Source organism: Periophthalmus magnuspinnatus, chromosome 5 (assembly GCF_009829125.3).
Source record: "Periophthalmus magnuspinnatus isolate fPerMag1 chromosome 5, fPerMag1.2.pri, whole genome shotgun sequence".
Taxonomy (NCBI): Eukaryota; Metazoa; Chordata; class Actinopteri; order Gobiiformes; family Gobiidae; genus Periophthalmus; species Periophthalmus magnuspinnatus.
The window spans coordinates 32,330,036-32,356,579 of NC_047130.1; the positions used below are offsets into that span (position 1 = coordinate 32,330,036).

Consider the following 26,544-nt stretch of genomic DNA (forward strand, 5'->3'; position numbering starts at 1 on the left):
GAACTCCTTTAAAATAGCAAAAAGTAACACACATTTACACGCTAACAATTTCACATTGACAAAGAAAATAGGCACAGAAACAAACACATCTTACAAGACAGTATCCCCCATCCTTAGACCCCTGCCAGAGAATACACAAGTGGAAAAAAGAAATGCCTTGGTAAAGGTTGAAAGAGGGACTCCTCCACAAAATCACATCATGTTGCTACCAAAAGACTTCATTGCACAAAGCCTTAGGGCAGATGAACACAGATTCACGAAAAAGGTAGTATTCCTCAGTTAGGACTAGAGACCTGTGCTGTTTGCAGTGCTTTCTGACTAAATTATATCACAAGATGTTTTGAAAACAATCATTTGAGATCTCTTCACTATATACACCCAATACAACCATGCAAGAGAATATCATCCACGATAGAAGCATCCGCACTATACAAATGCTATACCTTACTTGATGCAAACATTTTTTTCAAAGGCATTATTCCACAAGGGGCTAAAACAGCAGGAAGTACACTGTGCACATACACTCACTGAGCATTCACACTTCTGATTCCAGTTGCCGGGGCAACACTGTCTAGAAGATTTTAAACTTGGATTTAACATATGACACCCCCTGTTGTCTCTCCACAGTCAAGAGAAAGGATTACTGGGTACAAAAAACTCTCTTCCTTCAGTCCTCTCTATAATTCGCCTGTGCCTCTGCATTTGAGGGTGCCACATGGCCAGAAAACGCCAGCGCTAAATCCAATGATACACTCGCCTTAGGTAATGCACTCCTATATTTCTTGGGGAAGTGTGGCGACCGATAAGTCATTTGCATAGCTGTTATATCCAGCATTGACAGTGTCGACGGCTGTAATGAGATTTGTCAAAATGTGGGCCACAAGTAAATCTGTAAAACCTCACCAGAGGCAAAGGAAGAGCTGTGGGCACCGAGCGTCCCACACCAGCTCAGAATAACTGCACATAACTTCTGCAGTGCACTTGTCGTCAGGTCACCACTGACTATGGAGGACTATTACAGCAGTGTTTCCAAATACAACTGTCAGGTCTGAGTCTGTTGTCCAAGGCATCTGGCAAACACTCAACAGAACTGAGACACTGCAGCTGAGGGACAGAGATAATGGAAGTGTGCTAAGAGGGAAACATTGTGCATGCCTGAATTTCTGATGAAAGCAAGTCACTGTGTCATATTTGGCCCTGTATAAGTACTCTCACTCAGAAGTACCAATGTGCAAGCAGATCAGTGCACTACAAAATGCATTTTCGGCACATAATAAACAACCAAAAACTAATTTTACACATTTTAGCCAGACAATCCAACCTTACAGCTTGGATTTAGCATGGCTCATTTGTCAGATATGAGTTCAAAATGGGGTTTATTTGTTTAGATTGTTCATTTAGTTACCCAAATACCCAAAACATACGAGCAATTGATTTTCTGTTAAGTTATTCAGAAAAGCTTCTACACAGTTTCCAAAAACAGGAACAGCGGGACTTCTGCTCAACTGTGCCATAATTTAAAAAAGTGCCTTTAGCTATCATTGAGTAAGAGAATGAACTACAACAGGCCTTCGGGCCACTATACCGACTTGGCATAACATATAATTAACAAATGCTAATAAGGTGTAACATTGTTTTAATGTGAGCTGATTGCAGCCTGGAGTGCAGATGAGAATATATGGACACAGATGGCTTCATTAAAGTCAATCAAGCTCGGAATTAACTCCTGTCTTTGTGGCTTGTCCTTCTGATATTAAGTATTGATTTGTGACTGCTTCAATGGCAACATGTGTGGAAGTGGATCAGAGAAGAATGGCTTTATAGTCACTACTAGTATCTGTAGACTAAAGAGTCTGAACAGTGGAATGTTTTTGTGCTGACAAAATGTTTGACATGATTTGTTGTACCAACAAAGAAGAGGCTAAAACAATAATTGCAGTACACTTCACAAATCAGAGCTTCATTAGCATCTGAGGTTGAGCTGGTGATTGCAAACTCAAACAAATATAAATTCTCATTTATGATTATATTTTGGAAAATAATGAAATATGAATGGAATAATTATTCCAATTGTACATCTTTTTTCCTTCATTTTTTGTGTGTTTGTAAATATATATATAGTGCAGCACTATATATATATATATATATATATATATATATATATATATATATATATATATATATATATATATATATATATATATATATATATATATATATATATATATATATATATATATATATATATATATATATATATATATATATATATATATATATATATATCATGCAGAACACAAAGTTACAAAACATTTCATGCTGAATATGTCATTAGAGCAGCACTCAGCTGCTGCCTGCTGCTTGCCAGAGGACCAGTATTATATTTTTAGTTTTTAGGTTATTGTTTCACACAGTTATAGAAATTAGTTTTGAGTGTTGACACAAAATGTGCTTGTAGTGTAAATGAAATGAGCGGAGTAAAGTAAAGAGGAGCTGCTCAGCTTACAGCACGCCCCTGTACTAAAGTGTTAGTGAGGCCTCAGCACAGACCTGTCGGAGCACAGGGAGGGCTTTTGTAATGAGCAGTGGATGTGCTGCTTGATCCACACAATCAAATTAAGCATTATGTAGAGCACAGCTCCACAGGCAGCAAACAGACAGACTTACTGCCTGCAGCTCCACACACACACACCAGGGGATGCCCTATATGGAGGTATATGTTCATTAACATGGCATAAAGTGCTCAAAGGACGGGCATAGCAGGGGCCCAGCCTGCTTCTCAATGCACCATCATTTAAAATACACTACAGCATCTTGTTCATTGTATTAAACATGTCTGTGGGAGGAAATTTTAGAAAGAATGACGATCCATAGAGAGCAAATCCATGCAGTAACAGCTGTAGACAAAAAAAAAAAGGAAAAAAAAGCCAAATAAGAGTGTACATTTTGTTATGATTTTGATTTGACCCTATACTACAGATAAGGTTTATTGTAAAACTGTTAAGTGACTTAACGTGGGGGGGTGATTTTACCGTTTTAAAAGGCTAACTCAAAATAGAACTTCATGCTACAAGGTTTTACCTCTCTCTTTTACAGTAGGCATAAAAAATAAAACTTAAGGGAACTGGGCTCTCACGGCCCTTCATAAGTCAGGGTCATGAGGGAATCAAATGAAAACATCTGATAGAATCTTTAAGTGTGTTTTATTCCTGACTGAATATTTTTTAGAAGGCAGCTGTTCTGTTTACATGCACTATAATTGCACAGGCTCTTTCAGTGACTATATAAACAAATCATTTATAGTGGACATTTATGAGATACTTTGATTTTCTTTAGGCTCTTAAAGATCTGTACATGTTTACCATGAATATTTCACACTTTAATGCTATAACCATCATACAAGCTAGTTTCTTTTGGATTTTCTGCTAAACCATTAGCGGCACAGCTTCACATGCTCCATTACCAGCAAGCACTCAGCAGTCTTTCATTTACCTGGTCTTTTTGTGAATCTAATTTTCTGTCATCTTCGGTAAACTACACTGAGAGGCATTATCAGGGACCAGTGAAAGCATCAAATGGATAAAAAGAAGAGGCTCTTAACATTTTTTGGTTAGATCTTTTGTTGAATGAAGATTTATGTCATCCATGTGCATCATAACATTATCAAGCATAATAGCATTGATGAAATTCTCAGTCCATGAATAATTCCTACATAACTACCAATAGTAAACTTTCAACAGGCACTATGTCACTTTTTCTGTTAGAGGGGGTCTGCATGCTCGTCTCATAGGAGATGCTATTTACTTGCCTAGAATGTTCCACAGTATGGCATTGAACATATCTATCTGCATGGAAACAACAAACAACAGAAGGTGCCACAAGGCCAAGTTACACGTCAGCTCTGTGGAGAGGCAATGTTGCTAACAACGCTTTTTTTTTTTTCAAGGTATGCAATGAAACACTTTATCAAACTGAACAACTGCAACATAAATATAATGAGGAACATTCTAGCCAAGCAATGACATTTCCATGGTAACAAGCAGCTTAGCCCTTGTACATTCTGTATAATAATGTATGTGTATAGAGAATATGCTATTGGAAAAGTATTAAAGTAGTAATTATTATTTTATTAAGTCTTGTCTTTTATCATTGATTAACACTGTGATTCAGGGTCTCCGATTCAGTTAGGGGTATGTGGCAGGTTAGTAACTCTAATATTCTCTCATTTACTCTAAGCCTTCATTATTTTTACTGTGACATTGTACTTTACTGGACTAAGTTTTGCAGATGGAAATCCAATGGTGGTGGCAAGGGTTTCAACCTCCTCTCTGTCCTCAAGTATTGGTGCTTTTCAGATTCTAAAAGGTGATTAAGTAATACTCCCAGGTAGGAGACAAGTGACAGTTTTCCCTATATGTCCTCTTTAAGTTAAGTTCATAAATGCTGTATGCGATAGTTTCTATTAGTGACTACATGCTAGACAGAACTCTCTATATTTTGACAAAATCTGAAGTTTTAGAAAGGAGGAAAACAATGTATAAAATTTGTTTTCTTTTATTTCCATTTCCTTTAGTGGGTTGCATGCTGTGTGAGGTTCTCCAAGATCAGACACTATCTTAAGTACAAGCTAAGAATAGGGTAAATACAGAAGTGGTCTGGATGGGTTAAGCTTTTAAAAAGTCAAATAGGATGTGTAAGAACCGCTGTACCAAATGAGCTCCTGCTGAAATATTCCGTTTATTCAGCTCACTGTCAAATTGGCCGAGCTTTTCGATTAGATAAGGCATTCCCTAGGTGAGTATCACGCCCGGTTACATTTAAACAGGAGCTGAAATGAGGAGTCAACAGTATTTAGCGAAATAAAAGACAGAGATTAAAGAAACTTTGGCAGCCGACTGTGGCTAATTGATTTATAATTTATCAGCTGCAATGTGCTGTCGTAGGGGCTAGTGAGATGGTCCAAAATTTACATAATTCCTTTCTATGTTCCACTTAATATAAAACCTGTTCACAGTGCTTTTTAGTGCAGAGATTAATACAAATAACGCAATGCTGACAGTACTGGGCCTATAGTTTTAAATAGGATCATGGAGGTGTTCAGGACATATCCTTACATTGCCAGATTTTAGTTCTCAAACTCATCAAAATCCATGAAGGTTTTTGCTGATTGATTTGGGTCCACAATACTTTAAGTACAGAGGAGGAATTATAGATTTTACAGATAATGGTTAGCAAAATGGCAGCAGCTGAAAGGGCGGACTGGTACACATTTATTTTGTTATTTTGTTATTTAGCTACTGTATGAAACACCATTGCCACCCCCTCAAACCATTTCAATGGGAGCTATTCCAGATTGACAAATAGAGCTATTTGAAAGTTAGGGATACCAGACCTGTACACATGAGAACAAAACCTGGCAAAGGGTGTGAGCATCATCAAGAAATTACAATGGAAATCATATTTTCATAACAGAGTTTATGCTATTATTAAATGACAAAGACATGAGTGCAAACAGTAGAATATACATGTCATTAGAGAAACATATTGATTGAAGTGAATATTGAAGTGTCTTGCATGGACCCAATCCCATGTAAAGCTAAATGGAAGGATTATAAGCACAAAAAAAAAAACATGCCGTTTGTGTCCTGATGAAATGAAATTGTTACTGCAGTTAAATTGATCAATGTTGCTGAGGTGAGGCGCACAGGGCCATAAATCTGCATGTTTCCCACCTTGAAAGGTCAGCATTTGCTAAGATGAGACAATATGATAGCACATGGGAGGTGTGAAAAAGTGTGCAGATCTGGGAAACTTATTAAAGACTGTGTGGGAGGAAGCACTATTCAAGTAGCAACACCAAGACCAGCATTAAAACTGATTTCAGACAATACTTACAAGCAACATCACAACATGGTAACATCATGTGTTTGCAAATATTAGACTCAATATTTGACACCTGAGTTTAAAACCTTTTTGGCATTTAGTAAGTATGTTTTATCCCACTGTTTGGCCACAGAATCATAAAAATGGTTTGGTTTGCCAATGAACGATTTTTTATGATTCTGTGATTTTTATGGCCATAAATACATCCAGTGGTATAGAAACTGTTATCATGTTCAACAATTATAATGCATGCGTTTACACAATTCTCACTTATCCCAGGAGTATGATCTTCATGCTGACATTATACTAATAATCTTAATCTCTTTAAGTGGTCTGCATGCCCTTTAAGTGCTGCTGTTGATTCTCATGGCCTCCATACACTGTCTCAAGACCTTTGCGAACAACTCTATTTGATAGGCCTGCATCAGAAACCCTAGTCATATGTGCCTAGGCCTGTCACAATAACACATTTTGAAGCAATATATATCGCTGGAGAGAAATACTGCGATAAATGATAATACTGGAATTATTTTATGCCACTGATACAATAACAATAATGCAGGATAATCCCAGTACCAACCATTTTGAAATAGACAATATTATTCAAAGGCCTGGTCTGCAACATATAAATAGCAGTATGAATCAATAATTAGCCAAAGAAGGCACCTTTTACAGATCAACAACAAAAATACACCAAATGTCTCCACTTTTAACAAAGAAACTGTACACATGATAAATACTGAGGCCCAGAATCTTGTTCCAGCTTTCATGTATTGAAGTCGATATAGTAATCATCGTGACAGGCCTATATGTGCCCTAGCACCCGTAACAGGAAGTACATTGAAGATAATGGTTTTAGTTCTAGTGGTTCTCAGCATTGCTTCCCTTCCCCTCCACAAACAGAATTGTCACTGTCACTTCAGAGTTCTTCCTAATCCATTGCATATCTGATTGTGCCTCGACTTTAAGAAGATTATCCTCCACAATCCCCAAATTTATGCCCCCAATGAACTCGCGATGAGTTTTGATCCAACACCAGATTTTATTGTTCTTCAACAGGCATCTAATTGCTGGTGGTACTTAAGCAGTGTACTACACCAACTGGGATTTTAATCACTATTGAGTCGCCAGCTGTTAACCATTAAGAAATGATGCCGATGACCAATGGATTGAGAAATAAAATCTCCAACATGCAGACACCCAATGATGCATGCCATACAGCTGCTCCCAATAATTGGTTGTTCCCTAACAATCGGCAGTTGACAGTGCATGATTATTTGTCTAACACAGCCATAAAGGACTGATGTTTCTATTGGCCCGGGACAGTATGTAGTTAGGAAGAGATACAGGGGTAGCCCCACGGAGTCTAGTGTGGTTAATGGCACTGAAAATAGCACAGGAATTACTCACCCTGTACCAAACAATCTCCCGAAGCCTTCCGTCTGTTTTGAAATTGCATTTGAGGGTGACAGTTTCGCCGACGACAACAGGAGGGAGAGGTTCTATAGTAACGGTCAGATATCCTGGGAAAACAAAAGAATATTTGATCAATAACAATATTACAGTGAGAAACAAGAATGCACAAATACACAGCTAAATGGTTTGCCTTAGTCATTAACATAATTGAATTCTGACAGTTTAAAAGTCTGCCAGTTTGTTTGTACAGGCAGGGAGAGTTTGAGACACGTCTTCTGGCATGTCTGTGTGTTCCATAGTCTTTTACAAGTTGATCAACAATCTCTAAGGCAAGGCAAGGCAAGTGTATTTGTATAGCACAATTCACACACAAAGTAATTCAAAGTGCTTTACAGAATAAGAAAGACATTAAAATCACAATACAAAACAAATCAAACCATAAATAATCAACATAAAACTAATATTAAAAGAGAAAGGTGCAGAATAAAAATCTTTCAGTCATATACACAGCTAAACAGAACTATTTTGGGCCTGGATTTAAAATATTGTCAAAGTAGAGGCCTGTCTCACATCCTCAGGAAGATTTTAGCTCTGTAAAACTGAGACGTTGATTCCCCATATTTAGTTCTGACTCTGGGCACCAGCAGGAGGCCGTTCCCTGAAATCCTCCGAGTGTGAGAAGGTTTGTGCACTAATATGTTGGAGATGTACTTTGGTGCTAGGCCATGGAGAGACTTATACACACTTGTAAAGCCAGAGGAAGCCAGTGCAGAGACCTGAGCACAGGACTTATGTGCTTGTACTTCCTGGTTCTAGTCAGGACCTGAGCAGCAGAGTTCTGGATGCACTGCAGCTGTCTTCACGCTCCCTACAAACCTTGAATATATGTACATGATTGACTAGAAGCAGATAAAAGCTGTGGACTAACCAAGACATGAACAACAGTGACGCACAAAACACTAAAGGCAGCATGTCCAGTAAGAGTGTTTCTTTGACATGAAAAACAAATTAGACCAAGAAGATAAATGTGCCAGCAGAGCCTTTGAATAGGAGAATATTCCAAGTTAATGCTGAGATCATTGTGACATTTTGCCTTTAATAATGAGTTCTGAGGCTGTTATGTTTTTCTTATTGCTAAAAAAGAAAATTATTCAGCATCTCATCTCAGCTTTATTTAAACCTTTTGCACTCAGCAGTACACAAAAGAAAAATTCAAACCATCTGACAAAAGACTCTAAATTATAATCTAAATTGCGAGTGGGAGTAACAATAACGCTTTCAGTTCTTTTTTTCCAATTTAAAGTTTTGTGTTTTCAACCTGAGAGAATTGTCTGTAAGCATGTCAGATTGCTGTATCAACTAATCCCGCTGGCGTAGATCCTACTCTGTTTTAGAAATAAGAATGAGAAAAAATTGTGCTGTCTTTTCCAGAAGTTGTCCTTAAATGACTTATCAAATTGTCCATAATTTAAAACTTTGCTAATTCTATCTCACTACTGTATTTATTTAACTTTGTACATACTTCATCCACTCAAACACTTAATGCAAAACAGCTGCTTCTTTCCCCTATACTGAAGTGAACTGGTTTCTCAGCAAAAGTAAATTGTTGGAAATCACATTTTCACTTGATCTGAGTAAAGCAAACTCTAGTTCATTTCTGGGAGAGTATACATCATTTATGGACCAATCCAGATTCATACCCAGAGTGAGCAGATTTTCAAAATTCAAAACTGGGACACACCCAGATTGAGTCGGTATAAATAAAATTGCGAAAAGAGACTCATTTGTGGGTCAGTATATAATCTGAGGGTCAGTGTTTGTTTTTTTTTTGTTTTTGTTTTTTCCTTGCCGTATGATCATTTTCAAGCATGTTTTCTATACTTTAACTAAACAAACTACATTAATATTCTCCTCTTTACTGTTCGCGGGTATCAGATTGGTAAAAAATAGGGACATTTCTTGTATAAAACTGGGACAAATCATTGTTCCATCGTTTTGGATAAATCTGCTGGGACAGGGATCACAGAGCTCAAAACTGGGACTGTCCCGGGAAAATAGAGACGTCTGGTCACCCTATTCATAGCACACATCTGGTCCATTTGAAATAATGTCTCAGTGCAGTACATTTCCAGACACCTGGAAGCACACTAATTAACCTTTGAACTTACGTGAGAAATAACAAACACAACTTTAACAAGAGCATGAGAGCAGAAATTTTGACTATAATTTCGTTAACTCAAAAGGTCACCTGTCAATTTGTTAGTTACCATTATCTTAATTATAGTCAAAGTTGCAACTCCAAACTTCACTTCAATTTCATAAATAAAAAAATGTTCTTCTTGATTTGATCCAACATGCTGACACAGTGCGCCCTACAGGACGTACTACCCTCTCCTGGTAAGTGGTGGTACTATGGCCTCAGTCAGTTCAGTTAATTTGACAAAACTCACATGTGAACACAAATTAAGTTACAGGTCAGATTTGTAGAGAGATGAGTCTGTGCACAGGAAAAAATCATTTTTTTTCAAAAATATTTTTGCAATAAGACAGCTATAACATAATAAATGCAAGATATTTCAATTTAATGACATACTGTGGGCAAAGCGATACAACAATGCAGTCAACTTTACATTGAGTGTTTTGAGATAGTTTGCTTTAATCAAGAGTTAACTTATCATTGTTCTTCAGAACCTTGAAAACAAAAACAGACTGAACACAGAGGCACTGAGTCTGTAGCACTGTAGAAATACAGTAACAAAAGATGTCCATGCAGCTCCTTTTTTGCATGGTTATCATCCTCTGAGGCAGGATTAAGCCTCCAAGCAATTGTGCTGAAGCCTTCAGTTTAAGAACACATTTCGTCCTTTGCACGTCCTTATGTGAACAAATCACTTTAGTTTACTCAGTGCATAATAAAAGAAACTAGACTGAACTGAGGAGAACAAGGTACAAGTTTGAAGCATTCACTCAAAAGTATAATATTCAGTTCACTCTCTGGTCACTCTCTTTGGGCACAGCCAACAAGAGCAGGTCAGCTGACCTTTGACCTCAAGGCTCTGGGTGGAGTATAGAGCTGCAGTAACGCCCCCCAAATAAAGAGGACCCATAGAGTGTACACATTCAAACACAATTCATAACATTTTGAACTGTAGCCAGTATGAAAAAGGGAGCTGGTGCAGGTTGAACAGCAACTATTACTTAAAGGTACACTGTGAAACCACTACCTCTTTGTTGCCATAGAGATTTAATATCTCTGCCTGAAATGTTTAACACTCTATACAGTGACGAGCAGATGATGCCACCAGGCCAGGTTACAGGTTTGTGGAGCAGTAACCCTGCAACAATATTGTATTTCTTTTGAATCAATACAAGACGGATAAGTCTGATGTAATCAGAGAAGTTACATAGTGCACCTTTAAATATGGCAAAGAGCAGTGCACAGTTGATTTGGAGGGATAAGACATAAGAGCAGAAATATTATGCTGTAGATGGCACAAATCAGACAGTCTCATGTCAGTGTACTTGGACATGCTTATTAAAGAAAGATAATTTGATCAGGCTGCTGATGAGATCTCCTCTTTGGAGTGGACTTAAATGGATGGACCTTGTGCGGAGACTGCATGCCATTAACACAGAGATGTCGCTGTCAGAGAAAATCCTGAGTACTTACAACACGGTAGTGAGAGGGGCAAAGAGAAGGTTTACGCACAAGTGGCTAAACAAGATGTTACTGAATCACTAATGGAAACAGCACATAAGCACATTTCTGTCCACAACTCCACTAATAATACAGAGATTTGGGGTTATTAAAGAAGACATCACTGTACTTTTTTTCTTTTACATAATTATATGTTGTACAGATTATTATTTTGAATTGTGTCCATTTTAACTAGTAATACCAATCTAAAATGACTTAAAGGGCCAGTATTATGCTATTTTCTGATCTATGTTATAATGTTTCCTCATCAAAAACAGACCTGGAGTTGTGTTTTGTTACATTCACACACATTTAACACACAAACCCTGCATATTTAGGCTGTGTTCTTTTCTCAAACAGAAAACACTCTGTTCCACCTTGTGATGTCATGTGATAATACAGGAAGTGCTCCACTGTGTTTTTAAATCCATGCATCCACCTTCACTAGAATCATTTGGATAATGTCAGGCCTGGAATTGTTACTCTCTACTGAACTAACGGTACAAAGTAGCTGTTAACTTGAAAACTACCACTTCAAGATATTACAAATTCGAGCAGAGCATTTTGATGTTTGGAGATGTGGACAACTGAATACTGCAGGATTATTCCAACACGTGTGAATGAAACAAAACTAACTCCAGGTCTGTTTGTGATGAGGTAGCAACATTATAAAATAGCTTAAAGCTCACTAGGGTCAATTTAGGAATATAGTAGAAACAGGTTGACTGGCTTCAAAACTGTGGAGCAAAGTTCTGCTTCAGGTTCCTTCACCATAAACACGTCACCATAAACACCATCACAACAAAGTACAGCTCCACCCTAAACTACGGAATTCTACATATACCAAAGGGGGAAAAAATGATAGCTGAACACTGTAATTTTCAAATCATTGGCATTTTAAAAGTGGAGCATTAAAGGTTACTCTAACATACATGAATCACTAAAAATAGGACTTAGGCAGTGGGATAATGAGGAGAAACCATTATAACATGGATAAAAACTCTTGAAAGACAGTTTAGCAGAATCTGTCTCCTTTAAGAATGGTACACAGTGGGCAATCTATAAGGATGCACTGGGATTATGATTTATATTGATTTATTTTTTTAAGTACTGTTGAAGTTAAAGTATACTAGAAATATTCATAAAATTCACAGATGTAAGACAATGTTTTTATCAATAAGTTGAGAAATTGAATTTATTCTAATCACTACTACCGTTTACTATATGAGCAATGAATAGTCGTCATGGCCACATTTCTGCCCACACTGCTAATGCTTATAACTGCAAAGCCTATCAGAGTAGTGTGTTCTGAATACTTATAATACTTTTACATTGAGTTGCATTTAAATGTTTTGGTAAACACAATATAGGATTATAAACATCTTTGTTTGTTTCAGCGTGTGTTCTGCATTTCCTGCCATTAATTACAGAAGGAAAAATGACACATGCACTCAACACAAAAGCAAAAGCAAATGTCGTGATGTATTCCTGTAATTTTAGGAAATTAACTGTATTCTGAATACTACTGACTGAAAAAGTACCAGAATACAGTTACTCAAAATTTGTACATTCAGTTACTTCCCAACACTTTAATTACGATACACAGTGAAACACAGCAGAGTGTTAGTGGACTCCTTGTGTGGTTGCAGGGAGTAATTGCTAACAATTCACTGGCGCAGTATGTGGCATAGAAGAAAAATGTAGCATAGCCGATGATTTGAGAATGTTTTGCAGCAAGCGTCGGAGGATGGGAAAAAATGTAAAAGAGCAAATTACACGGGTTATGCTCTTGTGCCAGGGAAGAGAGCGGAGCAAATGCAAGCCGCGCATAGCAAGACACTGGAGCACCATTCCCACGCTATTCAGAATCAATCCACCGCCACCGAAATTACTTCACAAATTACATTTTATTTGCCAACTTTGAGTTGAAACTCATCCAACTGCTGAGTTTCAGGTGACATCATAACATTCTATAGGCCAGTAATATTTAACACAGATGGGGGCAGGTATTAACAATCTTGTGAAAATCTGGATTTTTGTAGACATATAGCAAGTTATAGTCACTAATATTCTTATGAAAGTACAATGTAATCGATACAAAAAACTGTACCCAGTATGACATCACCACAAAACCACCAATAAAGCCGTATCTGTGGAAATGATTGACCCTCTGCTGGAGTACGACACTGACATTGATCTGTTTTAGCGTTACCTCCCACACAGGCTCTTTTATTTTTCCACAAACCCAACATTTTTAGATTTTTGTCTTTCTTTTTCAAATATTTTGTCAAAACTGTAAAATCAATTCCCACAAAACTCAGAACACTCTGACCACATTCTGCTCATATTTGTGTGATGGACCTATAAAATCCACACAGTGTGAGTGTTTATGTAACTTGTCACCAATCACAGATAATGCAGCTCTTGACGGTGTAGACAGCTGGTCTGGAGCTTCATTGGCTCACAGTGGACACACACACGCTTCAGCAGAGTCCTTGTCAAGTGAAATACAGAAAAATAAACATTTAATCCACTCGGCCGACTTAAAAAAAGAGCATGTCGATTTGTTCATCAAATTAAAAGCAAACATTACAGTTGTTTTGTATAGTCCAACATGTGAACATTTTAAGATAATACCAACGCCTCCATTTGTTGTCACTAGAACATTAACTCAGACTGTCAGATTTTATTAAGGCAACTTGAACTGACTTAACTGAAATAATTGCATTTTGAAAAGTTGACTTAAATGACAGTTCCCTTCATATTACATTGTGCACATATAGTGACAACCATTTTGAAATTCTTATGCAAACACTAGTCCCACTGAAGTTGATAAAACATATATTTCCTTTATAAGCGGCTGCTTGAGTTGAGTGGAAACTACAGAGAGTTATCTTGCCTCTGACTAACTATACACTACCACATTATCAACATTATAAAATACAATATACAGCACTTGCTTTCTAGTTGAGTGTGTTGGCAAACCCAGTAATTATCAATTGAGAGCCACAGATGAAGACGAGCAGTGCAACTCACCTATTTATTTTCGGCATTTAAAAGTAAGGTATAGGCCTTAGACATGAATCACTAATGCACAACAAACTGCGTGGTCACATATTGGGCTGGGTGGTTATAAATGGGGAAAGTGTGGTTTGCAGTGCTCATTATGTGTTGTTTAGACGCTGCCTCTGATGGATTAAGACAAGCCATTGGCCTCGCAAGCCTCAACAGCCAGTTAATGCAGTCAATGAAATGTCCCGCTGCACTGCTCAGACACTCTGGGCGTAATTATAGTCTAGTTTCAATGGTAAGGTTTTATTCCTGTATTATTATTATTATTATTATTATTATTATTATTATTATTATTATTATTATTATTATTATTATTATTATTATTATTATTATTATTATTATTATTATTATTATTGCAGTCAGGTGCAGTCTGAGGATTTTAGAGGTGAGATGTTGGAGGTATGATGGAGCATGGCCACTAATGCATTTATGAATGGGCAGGAGAAATTGAAGTGAGTATAGGAAGTATGTAGGGGTGATCTGTTCATAATTGTGAGGCTGAATGAGGATTCTTCTGGTTTTGGATGTTGGATGTTCAAAAGAAAAAAATTGGCCTCTGTTTTTGACCCGTCCTTGCAACCTGTCAGAAGCAGTGGGCATCTCCAGATCTTGAGCTAGATTTGCTCAGGACTTCATTAGCTGGATGATTTTACCTATTGTGCATTACTGGAGTTATATATTGCCTTTTTCCAGTGAAAAGTCCGTTACTGTAGTCCAGTCTTGAGAGATAAATGCATGGACAAGCTTATCTGCATCAGAACGAGATAAAACTGGACAGAGGTTGGAGATAAACAAACAGCAGCCCATTAATACAGCCTTGACATATTACGGAATCTAACCAATTAAACCAGGGAATTGCCTTGTTTAAAACACAACAACAAAGAAAAAAAGTGAATTTGAAAAGTGTCATTTTTACTTTTCTCGTTTGCAGTTTGGAACATGGGAGCATTGCAGTATCCACTTGCGTGAACATAGTGTACAAATATAAAACTTGGCCATGTAGAGATCATGTTCTGGTGGGTTTTCAGACAGTTCTCTGGCATCTTGTGCAATGCCATTGTTTCTGATTGTAAAGCCCGCTCTACCTGTGCTGCTGTATCCTCATATCTCTGAACTGTCACGGTGTAGTAACTAAAAATAATAGCCCACAATATAGCAACATGCTGTGGCAAAAAACACCTTTTTCCTCATCCTCTGCACTGACAAGGCTACTGCTTTGTGGTATGTGTTCTGAGAGTCGTGTAACGTATTGTCTGTACCTTATATGAGTGTTTTATACTAATGCATGTGGAATTACAATGTGTCAGAATACCTCACCTGCTTGTTAATCATTGATACCCAAACATGTAATAACAGATCACATGACTGCATAAGGCCAAGGACTAGCCACACCAAAACTGAGATGGGAAAGAGCCTTTTAGCTGTTTTGCTCCAGAAAAATGGAATACACTTCAAAGAAAAGCAAAACTGGACACATTGGTGACACAATCGCAAAAAAAAAAAAAAAAAAAAAAAGAAAAAACCTTTTATACACACATCTGCTCCTGTTTTTAATGTTTTATATGGACTGTTCGTTTTGTTTGTTTTTCTGCTTGCATTATATTTTAAACAGGGTATCCATGAAAAAGAGAGCCCAAGTGCTCTCATTGGGTTCCCAAGTATAAATAAAGGTAAGAAAAGAAAGAAAGTAAGTAAGCTAAGGATTTACGAGCGATATGAACATATTTAAATACCTAGTTCGTCCTTCTGCAGTGTGAGAGTCAGGTGTTCCAGCTTTAACTAAATCTAAGCCGATTTGACTAATAAGGGGAAAGCAAAGAGTAAATTAAAAGCCTCATCTATGCCCCATCGATCTTTTTGCAATTGTTAAAGAAAAACGTAAAAAGTGTTCCTCACTAGCATTAGTCATATGTCATCGTCTTTGTTAAATATAAGATTAACACCAGCATTGTGAGCTCAGCAGCATGGTTAAACAATGCACACAGGTTGGACTTTTCACATACTTGGAGCTCTGTGGGTGGTGCATGTAGTGGCAGTGTGGATGTTGATTTATTCTATCTAAGTCCACAGCCTGTAGAGAAGGTTCACTGTTGTTAGCTGAAGCCTGGAGCCATCCCTGCCTTTCAATCACAACGCTTTACTCTTTAATGACATGCTTTAGCTTCGAGTATGTTGTAATCCCTCGCCCACTCCCCACACAATCCTTATACCATTAAAATGTGTGGTGATCATAAGACGCCCTGAGAGGGTCCTCATCATGGAGGGCATTAGGAATATGAAAATTCATGTCATTGTCTGCTTTTTGCAGCACACTGTCAGCAGGGCTATACATCAGTTTAACACTCGGACATTAATGCTCACAGTCACCACAGCCATCGTAGTCATTACATTCACATGGAACTGCCTTTAAAATTCTGTATAATTGTTAGAAGTTACTCCAATTAATATTTACCGTCACAATGCAGAAGAATAACACTTATTTTGATCAATGTATATACATGTATATACATAGTAGTATAAAGAGTTTATATAGAATTGTATTGCCATTCATTTCGTTTGAACTATCCTTACATATAATAATAATGTAAGATATTCCTCTATTAGTAATGCGGAGCTGATAGTAGTTCAGTTAGTTGAGTGTTTGTCCACTGATCCAAAGGATTGCAGTTCAAACCCCACTCTCCCTTCAAATCATAAGCGAAGTACTTTTTACTTCTCTGTCCAGTTCAAAAATGTAGTTCAGTAGAAAGTACTGATACCTGCTCTCAAATGTAGTGAAGTAAAAGTAAAAAGTATCTACTGTAAAAATATAGTATGTACAGTTCTTTACTATGTGTACTTCATTACCTTCTGCCACTGCAGTGTCCTATGAAGTGTAGTCTATGTTTGAATTTTTAAGAATACATCTAAATGGATAGAAAAGGAAACCATTTGAAAGGTTTAAAAATAAAATCCAATTTAAAACAATAGTGTGAAGGATCCCTCTGCTCACTCCCTCTCCACTGGTAGTTTTGCTCTTGGTCTAATATGAAAGCATTACTGTCAAAGCTCTGTGATAGAGACAGAAGATGACTGCTGTGTGAATGTGTGCACCTGCCCTCTGGGACCACAGCACCAGACGCTACATGGCCACTGCGGCAGGTGAAATGACAGGTGCAACCTTGTACACTCTCTCTGTGTGCATTAAATGTGTCATGTTGATTCCAGTTTCCTCCAGAGACGCCATGCATGTAGACAGTGAATACCATTAACAAGCTTTAGCATCGTGTGTATGTAGGGAGAAAGTGGAAATCAATATACAGTCTCAGATATTTAGCTCAGGCTGGGCTGGCCTATATCATATCACAGGTGTTATATGGTGATTTATATGGGGTCAATATGAAAGTTGGAATATCATATTGAGCGTGCACTGCATCTGATTTTCCTCTCAGTTGTGAGTGGAGGCAGACAGAGGTTGTGGCTAATTGCTATCGCTAAAGACGAGAGCGACTTAAACACTGACTGTGGAGGCTCTGCAGGCTAAAAACACTAATAATGAAAGAGCTTCGATGTAAGGAGAAGCAGATATGAGCCAATCCAGCTTTATTTCTAACGCACTTTAAAAACCACGCACTTGACCGAAGTGCAGTACCCAACAATCATTATAAAAGACAATAAAAACAGACATAGATTGCAAAAACACAGACACATAAAAACATACTGTACACTATAAAAGTCAACATGAATCACAATGAGACGCTAAAGAGGACAGGTGTGGTTTAAGAGCTCATTTACAAACAAAGAGCCTGTCTAAAGTGCAGGGGCAGTGCATTCCACAGTTTTGGACCAACAACAGTAAAAGAGCAGTCCCTTTTTTTCTTTGATTTTGGGACCACTAGCGAGAAGTGATCTGCCAACCTGAGTGAGCGTGTAGGGGCATAGGGACGGAGCAGGTCAGACAGAAAGTGTGGGGCAAGGCAATGGAGGCATTTAAAAACAAGTAAGAAATAAATCAATTAGAAATGATACTACATCTTAAATAGCTTAAAAGGGTCATTCCAAATAGGCTGTAAAAGCCACAGTTTTGCAGCCTTGTATAACATTATCGCAGAAGCTTTACTTACATCATTATTGCAAATGTTTTATTTTGCATCAAGATTTAAAAAAAAAAAAAAAAAAAAAAGCCCTGCCCTGCCCTAGCACGGACATTTCATATTTGTCAGCAATAATGAAGATAACTTTTTTCAACTTGAACTAAAATTTTATACATTGATTATATCAGTTTAAAATTTAAGCCACATTATTCCAAAGTTCTTCTGGCTCCTCCTGTAGACTGCTGTGATGCTGCAGGACACAGAGGACAGAGAGGACACCGAGGAGGGACAATTTTGTCTAGAGGACTATTCATCACCTCAAACTGTCCTGACACAGGATCTGTTGACCCCCACCTGACCAGCCCTCCTGTTACACTGCACGGAGTCCTTTGACTGAGACACAAAGTTAAACTTGAATTTCCCTCAGAATCAATAAAGTAACTATCTACTGTCTTTACAATTTTTATTATTATTATAATTTTTTTTTTTTTCATTTGAACCAAAACAGCTAAACTCAATGCTGCCAGATATGTGTACCACTGACTAAGAAAATGAAATTGGAGAAAAAAGTACAGAGCAGTGGGCGTGTATCGTAGTGGTGTAAACAGGTCAATTGGTGCAATGGTCTTGAGGAAATAACTCAAACATGCATGAAATATTCTAAATACAATTTGAGTGAGTAAATGAGAAAGGGAAACAAGTGTAAGATGGTTAAAAGTTGTAAAATGCACAATAGGTCTTTTAAGAAGTGGGGCAGGTACATTTGAACAGTAGTGAGAGAAAAACCTGGGGAACAAGTTAACATTCTCCACAGCTTGTAGAAGAGCTACCAAAATAAACTGCATTTGAGTAGTATTTTTCAGAGGCAAACATTTCTACCTCACCTGTCTAAGCACGATAAGGTTTTAAGAGTTTGCAGTCTGCTCCTGGGGACCTCGTACACAGCACCCACAGATTTTCAAAATGCTAATGACTCGCTAATGGAAGGAGGTTTTCCGGTGTGCTTTAATAATATATTTCAAAGTTGTGTCAAATGATTTATCCTGAAAAAAAGAGGCACAGAACATCAACACTCTGAAGAGCGAATCCTGGTTGTGCACACAGTGTTCAAAGTCTGTCTTGTGCCCCATGCAGGGCGACACACCAAGGACTAGATCTGCCCAAGCTTTCAAAATCAACAAATGAACTGGGTAAGCAGGCTCTCTTAAAGCTGACGCTGCACTTGTTTTTCTACCACATTTTCTGCTTGTGTGGCACCACAAAAATATTATTGCTTTTTTCATATAGTTTTAATAACACAGCAGTTGAATTTGGGAGGGTTCCCCGCGGCTCTGAGTCTGTTGGTTCTTCTACAGGAATATGAAGAGTGGATAATCATATTTTATTTAAACAGCTTGGCATGCACTGTGGTTGAGGAGGGAGTCACCAACAGTGGACATGTTAAGACAACAACTCAAACACAGCTGCTTTACAAAAGATAGGCGTTAAACTCAGAGCTTTCCAATGTTTTTCTCTCCTGGTGACCCTCACATCAAGCTGTTGTCTTATGTGGAAAAACATATTGAGTAATGTTCAGGGATATGTATTCATTTCAGAGTTTTTAAAATCATTCCAGCTTCAAATCTGTGTAGATTCACTGAATTGTACTAAATTGTATATTGAGATTGAAGTAGCTAAATGATACATATGCCGAAAATACGTAATCACAGTACAGTTCATCTTTCATTGGATAGTGGTCAGAATACGGTTTCTTTTATAAAATTATACAAATATATGGAGTTACTTCATCACACAGTTTAGGGTTCAAACCGCACAGCATTATTTAAAAAAAAAAAAAAAAAAAAAAAAAAAAAAACTCTTTTGGTGAGTGTGTGCGATTATTCTAATTATTCAAAAATAACTGCACAACAAATAGTGCAACAAATATAACATTGTTTCAGTACTCTCAAATACATTTTGCAGCTTAATATATATATATGTTCAGAACTGTGATTGGACAGTGTAACGGCATGCACAGTAAAAGCAAGTATTCTGTAAGTATTCTTCCCATCATAATCCATTTCTTGTTAGTTTTTTGGGAGATAGGATAGATCATTCTGAAATTTAATGGCAAAATACAAACTTGTTTGTAAATGGAACATCAGTGGGATCAATCAGTGCTTTAATCAGTAAATAAAATTGTAACATTATCCATTTGCAGTCCCACAACCATCTGTCTACACCGGCCTGCCAGATTATCCAGCTCTTCATCCCAAACGCTGGCTGCACTGTCTTATTCCCTGCTAATAAACATAACACACAAATGCCATGGACTTGGAAAATGAGATTCCAAGCTGTTCATAATAAGGTAAACAGGAAATGAGCGCACAATTAATAAGAAAGAAAAACTGATCAAATAGAATGGTGATGCTGTTGTCAGAGAAACAGGTAGTCTAGGCAACCCAGAGATATCCATCATTGTGCGGTAGTGAGACTTTCACACAGTTCAGAGGTGGATGAAAGGTATCCAGGAAGAAGGTACTGTGGGGTCACGGTCAAGGGAAAAATATGAAGGATGTTGATCTCAAAAGCTAAGCAGGGTTTGTACTTGGAATTCCAGGTATTGTCATATATATAGTGCTATTGTGTCCTTGCCTATAGGATGAATGTGGTTGGAGGGGACGATGAGGCAGACTGGCAACCTCGCTTCTGTCAGGTTACTTATTTTGTCACTTAAGTAAAAGTACAGATACAGACAGGGCTGTAGCACCAAATTCTGGGTCCTGGGTACAATTTACATCGGTGGGCCCACATTCAATATTCAAGCTAAGTATTTAATAAAAAAAATTTATTAAGTAAAAGTATTAAAGTAACTGTTTAAAAATGCACTTTCAGAGTAAAAAGTATTTCCCACAAGTGTTAAATGTAGTGATATTTATTTTTAAGATACATAGTTTGCTGAGTAGCAATACAAATCAATGTATGAATATTTTTCATGAATTGTATGTATTTATTTTTGTTTGCTCAAACCCCCAACTTAAACTCAAAAACTTTAGTCAGGATGTTACCACAAATATTGTAAAAATAACCTCTCAAATCCAATGAAAGTACTTTTTTAGTTTGTATTTTTCAGTCCAGTTCAAAAATGCAGTAAAAAGTACAGATACCTGCTCTCAGTACTGAAGTAAAAGATAAAAGGATCCACTGTAGAACTGACTTAAGTAAAGTACAGATACCTAAAAATTCTACTTACATACAGTACTTTACTACTTGCACTTTGTTACTAGAGCTATATTTTGGCTTATTAAAAATATTCATACATCAGCCCAAGAATGCGATATCAACAAATAATGAAAGTAATAAAAAGTAAAATAATAATAGTAAAAAAAAAAAAAATCTTCTGCTTGCTCTTTTAGGAAAACATGCTTCTATTTAGGTTAGACACTTCGTTTAGCTCCATCTGAAAATCTAGAGCAAACTATATATCATCCAAAACCTGAAATCTCAACCAAAAAAGCCTGTAAAAAAGCCAGCATTTGGTACTCACATGGTATAACAAACAACTGATAAAACACAAGGCTTACTGCTTGTTTATTCCATTTTTAATTAAACAGAACATTTTTTTGTAATTAATTTAAATCCACATCGGTGAGCAGACAGGGCTTGTAGATCAGTGGACGCCCAGCACATGAGAGGGGGATAGATGAGTGGTGTGAACTGATCTATCAGAGCCTCAGTGGGGATTAAACCAAAGAGAGCCCCCCGCCTGCATCACTAAACCACTGTTTCTCAAGACATGCTTCATCCACACTCCAGGCCACAGCAATACAAAGACGAGAAGCATTTGTACCCATGGAGAGTCCATCTTATGCAGGTGTTTTAATCTGCATTTAGAGCAAAAGTGTGCGGATTCGGTGAGCAAAGAAAAGTGTACAGAACATACACAGACATATTTTTAACAATATAGTAAAAAACAAAATAGTAGTGTATAGTGAAGAATTCAGAGTGTCCAGAGGAAGGTGTAGGTACCTGACACTAATCCACAGTGAAACTAAACACATCAAGTATCAATCCAAAATGATGATAATAATAATAATAATAATAATAATAATAATAATAATAATAATAATAATAATAATAATAATAATAATAATAAAATCTTGCCTGAATAGTGTGAGATGATTATCTTGATGATGATGATGATTATTATCAATAATAATAATAACAACAATAATAATAATAATAATAATAATAATAATAATAATAATAATAATAATAATAATAATAATAATAATTATTATTATTATTATTATTATTATTATTATTATTATTATTATTATTATTAATATTTATTTTATTTTTTTCCCCAGACATCAAACTTCTTTCAGTTCAGTGTGGCAAAAGCGTTGACTTCTAAACCACAGTCCTAAATGTGCTGTCTAAAACTAAATAATTTTATGTGATTCTACTCCCTCATCATCACAGAAAAGACCCATAATTGTAAATTATAGTACTCAAACCATATGCAAAGTAACTACACCATGGCCTCATTTGAAAAAATCATATAGGACTATAAAAAACAGCAGAGGAGGAGACAGCTGCCAGGTCTGTGCACGTTCTTAGTGATGTGCTTTGGGAGCAACCTGCCATAGTCCAAAGCCCCATCTGAAAACAAATTAAAGCGGATTATAGGCGCACTGTGGCTCTGCTCTGTCTGCACGGGTCTGGAGAGGGGACTCCTGTGGCTGGCCAAAAGAGTGACCTTCACAACAACATCACACACAGGTGCACAACTCAACTGTCACTGATAGGATTAAAAGGTCAAAGAAAGTCAGAATCAACACATTTTACTATATTTAGTGTTTGCTTATAGGAAAACTACTAACATTAAAAATCCTTTATAAAAAATGAGCAGACTTTGCAACATCTGGTTATATTTGTTTAGCTTTGATCTCCATACACATCTGCAGGGGTCATTTTAATACGCTTCTGCAATGTCACAATTTTCATTTCTGTCCAGTATTGCATAAAAAGTAGACCACTGTGCAAAGTCTTCTCCAGCACATCTTTCAATGGGGTGAAGGACTGAACTCTGCGTGACCAATCTATGTGTTGAAATAGGTCTTGTGCTCCCTGATCTGCTCATTCACAATTAGGAATGTTTACATGGATTCGCTTTTTTGAAGTCTGCATTGAATCCTAATGTCTTATTTTTACTTTGACTGTTACAACTATTCCCTAGAGACCATGGTATATTAGTGTCTTAGCATACTGGATGTTATGTGAACCAGTCTGAAAAATATCGACTCTTTCATTTTTTTTTTATTGACCAAAAAAATGTTCAGGTGAGTCAATAAATTTGGTCTTTGGGGTCAGATCTGCAACACGCTACACTTTGATGAAGGTGATAAACTTTGTAGAAGGCACAGTAGAAATACTTTTTTTTTCCCTTAACCCCTAGTATCATTAGTGAAGGGTTGAAAACAAGGTGAAGGAGAAAACAGGACAAAGGAAAGACAAACCCCAACCTGGGTCCCTTGAGTGGGTAAAAGCACTGCCAACTGTCTCTCAGTATTACGCTGTGTACTTGTGTGATTGGACATGCCAATAACATTTCAAATAAAAAGTACATTTTATAGAAATATGTTCATTTTAATGCAATCATGGGTTCCCCTCTCCTCCCCTTTAAAGTCTATTGTTAGTCCAGGTCAATGCAATCCTACCAAGGCCGTCCTCACGTCCTCCACGCTCTGTACCAAGGTTACTGATTATAGCCAGACTGCTTCTGTCACTGCTCCACTGTAAGCTACTGTTACACTGGGCCATAATCAGTCTTCATTATCTTTAGTGTCAAACGTATAATTGCCACCTACAATACCAAATGCTGCTAATGAAAGCCTGTGGTGAATAGGGGGAAATGAGAAGCGGTAAACCCAGCTGGAGGGCCACGGTGAGCAAAGAATACAGGTTTCAGAAATGTAATCTGTGATAAAAAGGATGTAACAAAAGACAAGTTTTCGCGTTTAGTCTGATGACAGGTAGAAGCAGACTACACATACATCACTTAGGTTATAACCAGAGGTAGGATAGCCATGCGTGGATTGTACTACAGTAAAAAAGTAGTGGTCCAAGAAATGACTTGTTCAACTTAGTTCAAGAACGCATCCTAAAATGTAGGTGGAAAGGAAAGACTAGCTAGGAAAAGAGGAGGTGGCTGGAGTGAGGCTGGAGGGAGGCAGAGCCAGGTCCTGGTAATCTGAAGCCACGGAAAAATCAGGTAAGTATAATATAATAGAAAAAATTAGCACATGGAAAAAATGCAGATGAAACTTGAATTAGACTTTACCGCACTGTGAAACAATGGTCTGGCAGAGTCTTGGCAGAGCTGCTCCTTAAAGAAGGCCTATTGTGTTTAAGTCTTCCATATAGTTGTAATCTATGAATCTGTCTATGTGGATCATTATGTTATAATTTGCACATTTTACTTCCGCATGTAAAACGATAACTGCCCAATGGGAGCAGCATCATCACAATAAAGGCCTGTGAAGTTGTTGGCACCTCCAGTGGATAGCTGCACATCACACTAGCAAGCAGCAGCTACGCAATGCTGCAAAATCCTCCGCATATCACCAACTAAGAAAATAGAATTGGAAAACAAAGTAAGTATAGAGCAGCTTGCGTATGTCGGTGGTGGAGAAAACGTGGGTTGATAGGCAAAAATAACTGCTTAAAGACTGCTCAAACATACACAAATCACTCCAAATACAACTTTTAGAGATTAAATGAGAAGAGGAAAAAACTATAACATGGTTAAAATCTCTGAAAAGTCAATTTTGCATCATAGGTCTGCTTTAAATACTGATGGCACACAGATGTGTTGGGCGGACCTGGAGGTGCATGTGACCAGGAAAACATGGGACAGTTGAACATGGGACAGTGGAATGGACTCATAGCAGCCAGCCATAATATTACTCAAGTCAAGAGTATAAAAGTACTTGGGGAAACTACTACTCGAGTAATTGTAAGAGCAACTGTCAGGAAGTGATATCTGCTATATAAATTCATATAATATAGAAAATAAAACCATATCTGTGAAAGACATGCAAGTGTTCAAATCTTTGGCCACTCAAAAAGCTCATATTACTCAAGTAGGAGTGTGGGGAAGCTGGCCCGAAGTGATCAAACTAGGAGGCAGACTGAAAAAGAAGTCCCATTAGACAAAATTTATTTTCAGCGTTGTGGTACCCCGTGAACAAAAAAATAATACATAATTACAAAAATTAACGGTGCTCAACAAAACTAAGCAACAAAACTTAAACAACTAAGGGAAAACGCCACATGTACCTTGGCTACACTGATGTCTCTCCTCTGTCTAATTAGCCCTGCTAAAATACCTTCCTGCACCTGAAGCACCTCCCCATGGTCCACACCATCTCTTCCCCAGGTGCTGTGGGTGTAACATTAGCAGAATCTTAAATGTAAAACCATATCTCAGGGCCCCAAGTCCCTTCACTAAAGTGTTTAACAAAATAACCATAAACACTTATAACATTGAAACAAAATACATAAGACATTAACACAAAGAAATAAACTTAAACCGGTTCTCCCCTCCACATGGTCTGGCCCGTGACCACACCCAAGCCTATAAAAATGGCCGACATTGGGCACGCCCCCTCTTTGTTTGGACCATGTGGAGATGCAAGTAAGTGGCTTGAGGTATTAAACTGAATTGACACATTTAACTAAATAAAATATATTTAAACTAACAAGTGTGTGGTGATTTAACTAATTGAAAAACTAAACAAAACAAACCCGGGACGGTTCTATTTAGTTTTGTATTGCAAAATTATTGCAAATGACCATGTGAAATTGTGAACAAACTAAATGGTAATATTAAAAAGGGACAAAGACCCACTTTGTCACAAGGAGTAAAAGGTATGGCATGAAAAAGTACTCTGAGAAGTAAAATGTCATCAGAAAGGTTATGGTTATGACACAATGGCACTGGACTGCCATATTTCAAACAGTCTGAGGTTGTCTGGTCAGGGAAAAGGGGTGTGGCTTGTTTATCCCTAGCATCTTTAGAGAAAGGCGTCTTGTTAGGGTGCTGTGAGGGGATGACAGCGACAGATCGAGACAAGAAAAACATGGCCTGGAATTATGATGACTGTTTTCTTTAATGGGCCTGGTTTAAAAATGAGCGGGGCGCATGCGAGCCAAGGTCAAACGGACAGCGCTCCTGCATTATTTATGGAGAGCAGTATTAAACAAGTTTAAAAGATGACACTGTTGGTGTAGAAGTATTGGATAGATAGTAAAGGTTAAAAAGAGAATAGATTCCCCCCCCCCCCCCATTGTATACAGGGAGAGCCCAATGAGAGCACTCAGACTCCACTTTTCATGGATGTTTAATACAAAAGAATA

General features: G+C 37.4%; 1 protein-coding gene across 2 annotated transcripts in view; it reads right to left on the minus strand.

Moving 5' to 3' along the window:
- Window positions 1-26,544, minus strand: part of igsf21a (immunoglobin superfamily, member 21a) — a 180,831-nt gene that overhangs the window by 108,564 nt on the left and 45,723 nt on the right. For both annotated transcript variants that reach the window (XM_033967366.2, XM_033967364.2), the window contains exon 2: window positions 7,294-7,406. In XM_033967366.2, the coding sequence (XP_033823257.1) occupies window positions 7,294-7,406 (113 nt within the window). The remainder of the gene's footprint in view (window positions 1-7,293; window positions 7,407-26,544) is intronic.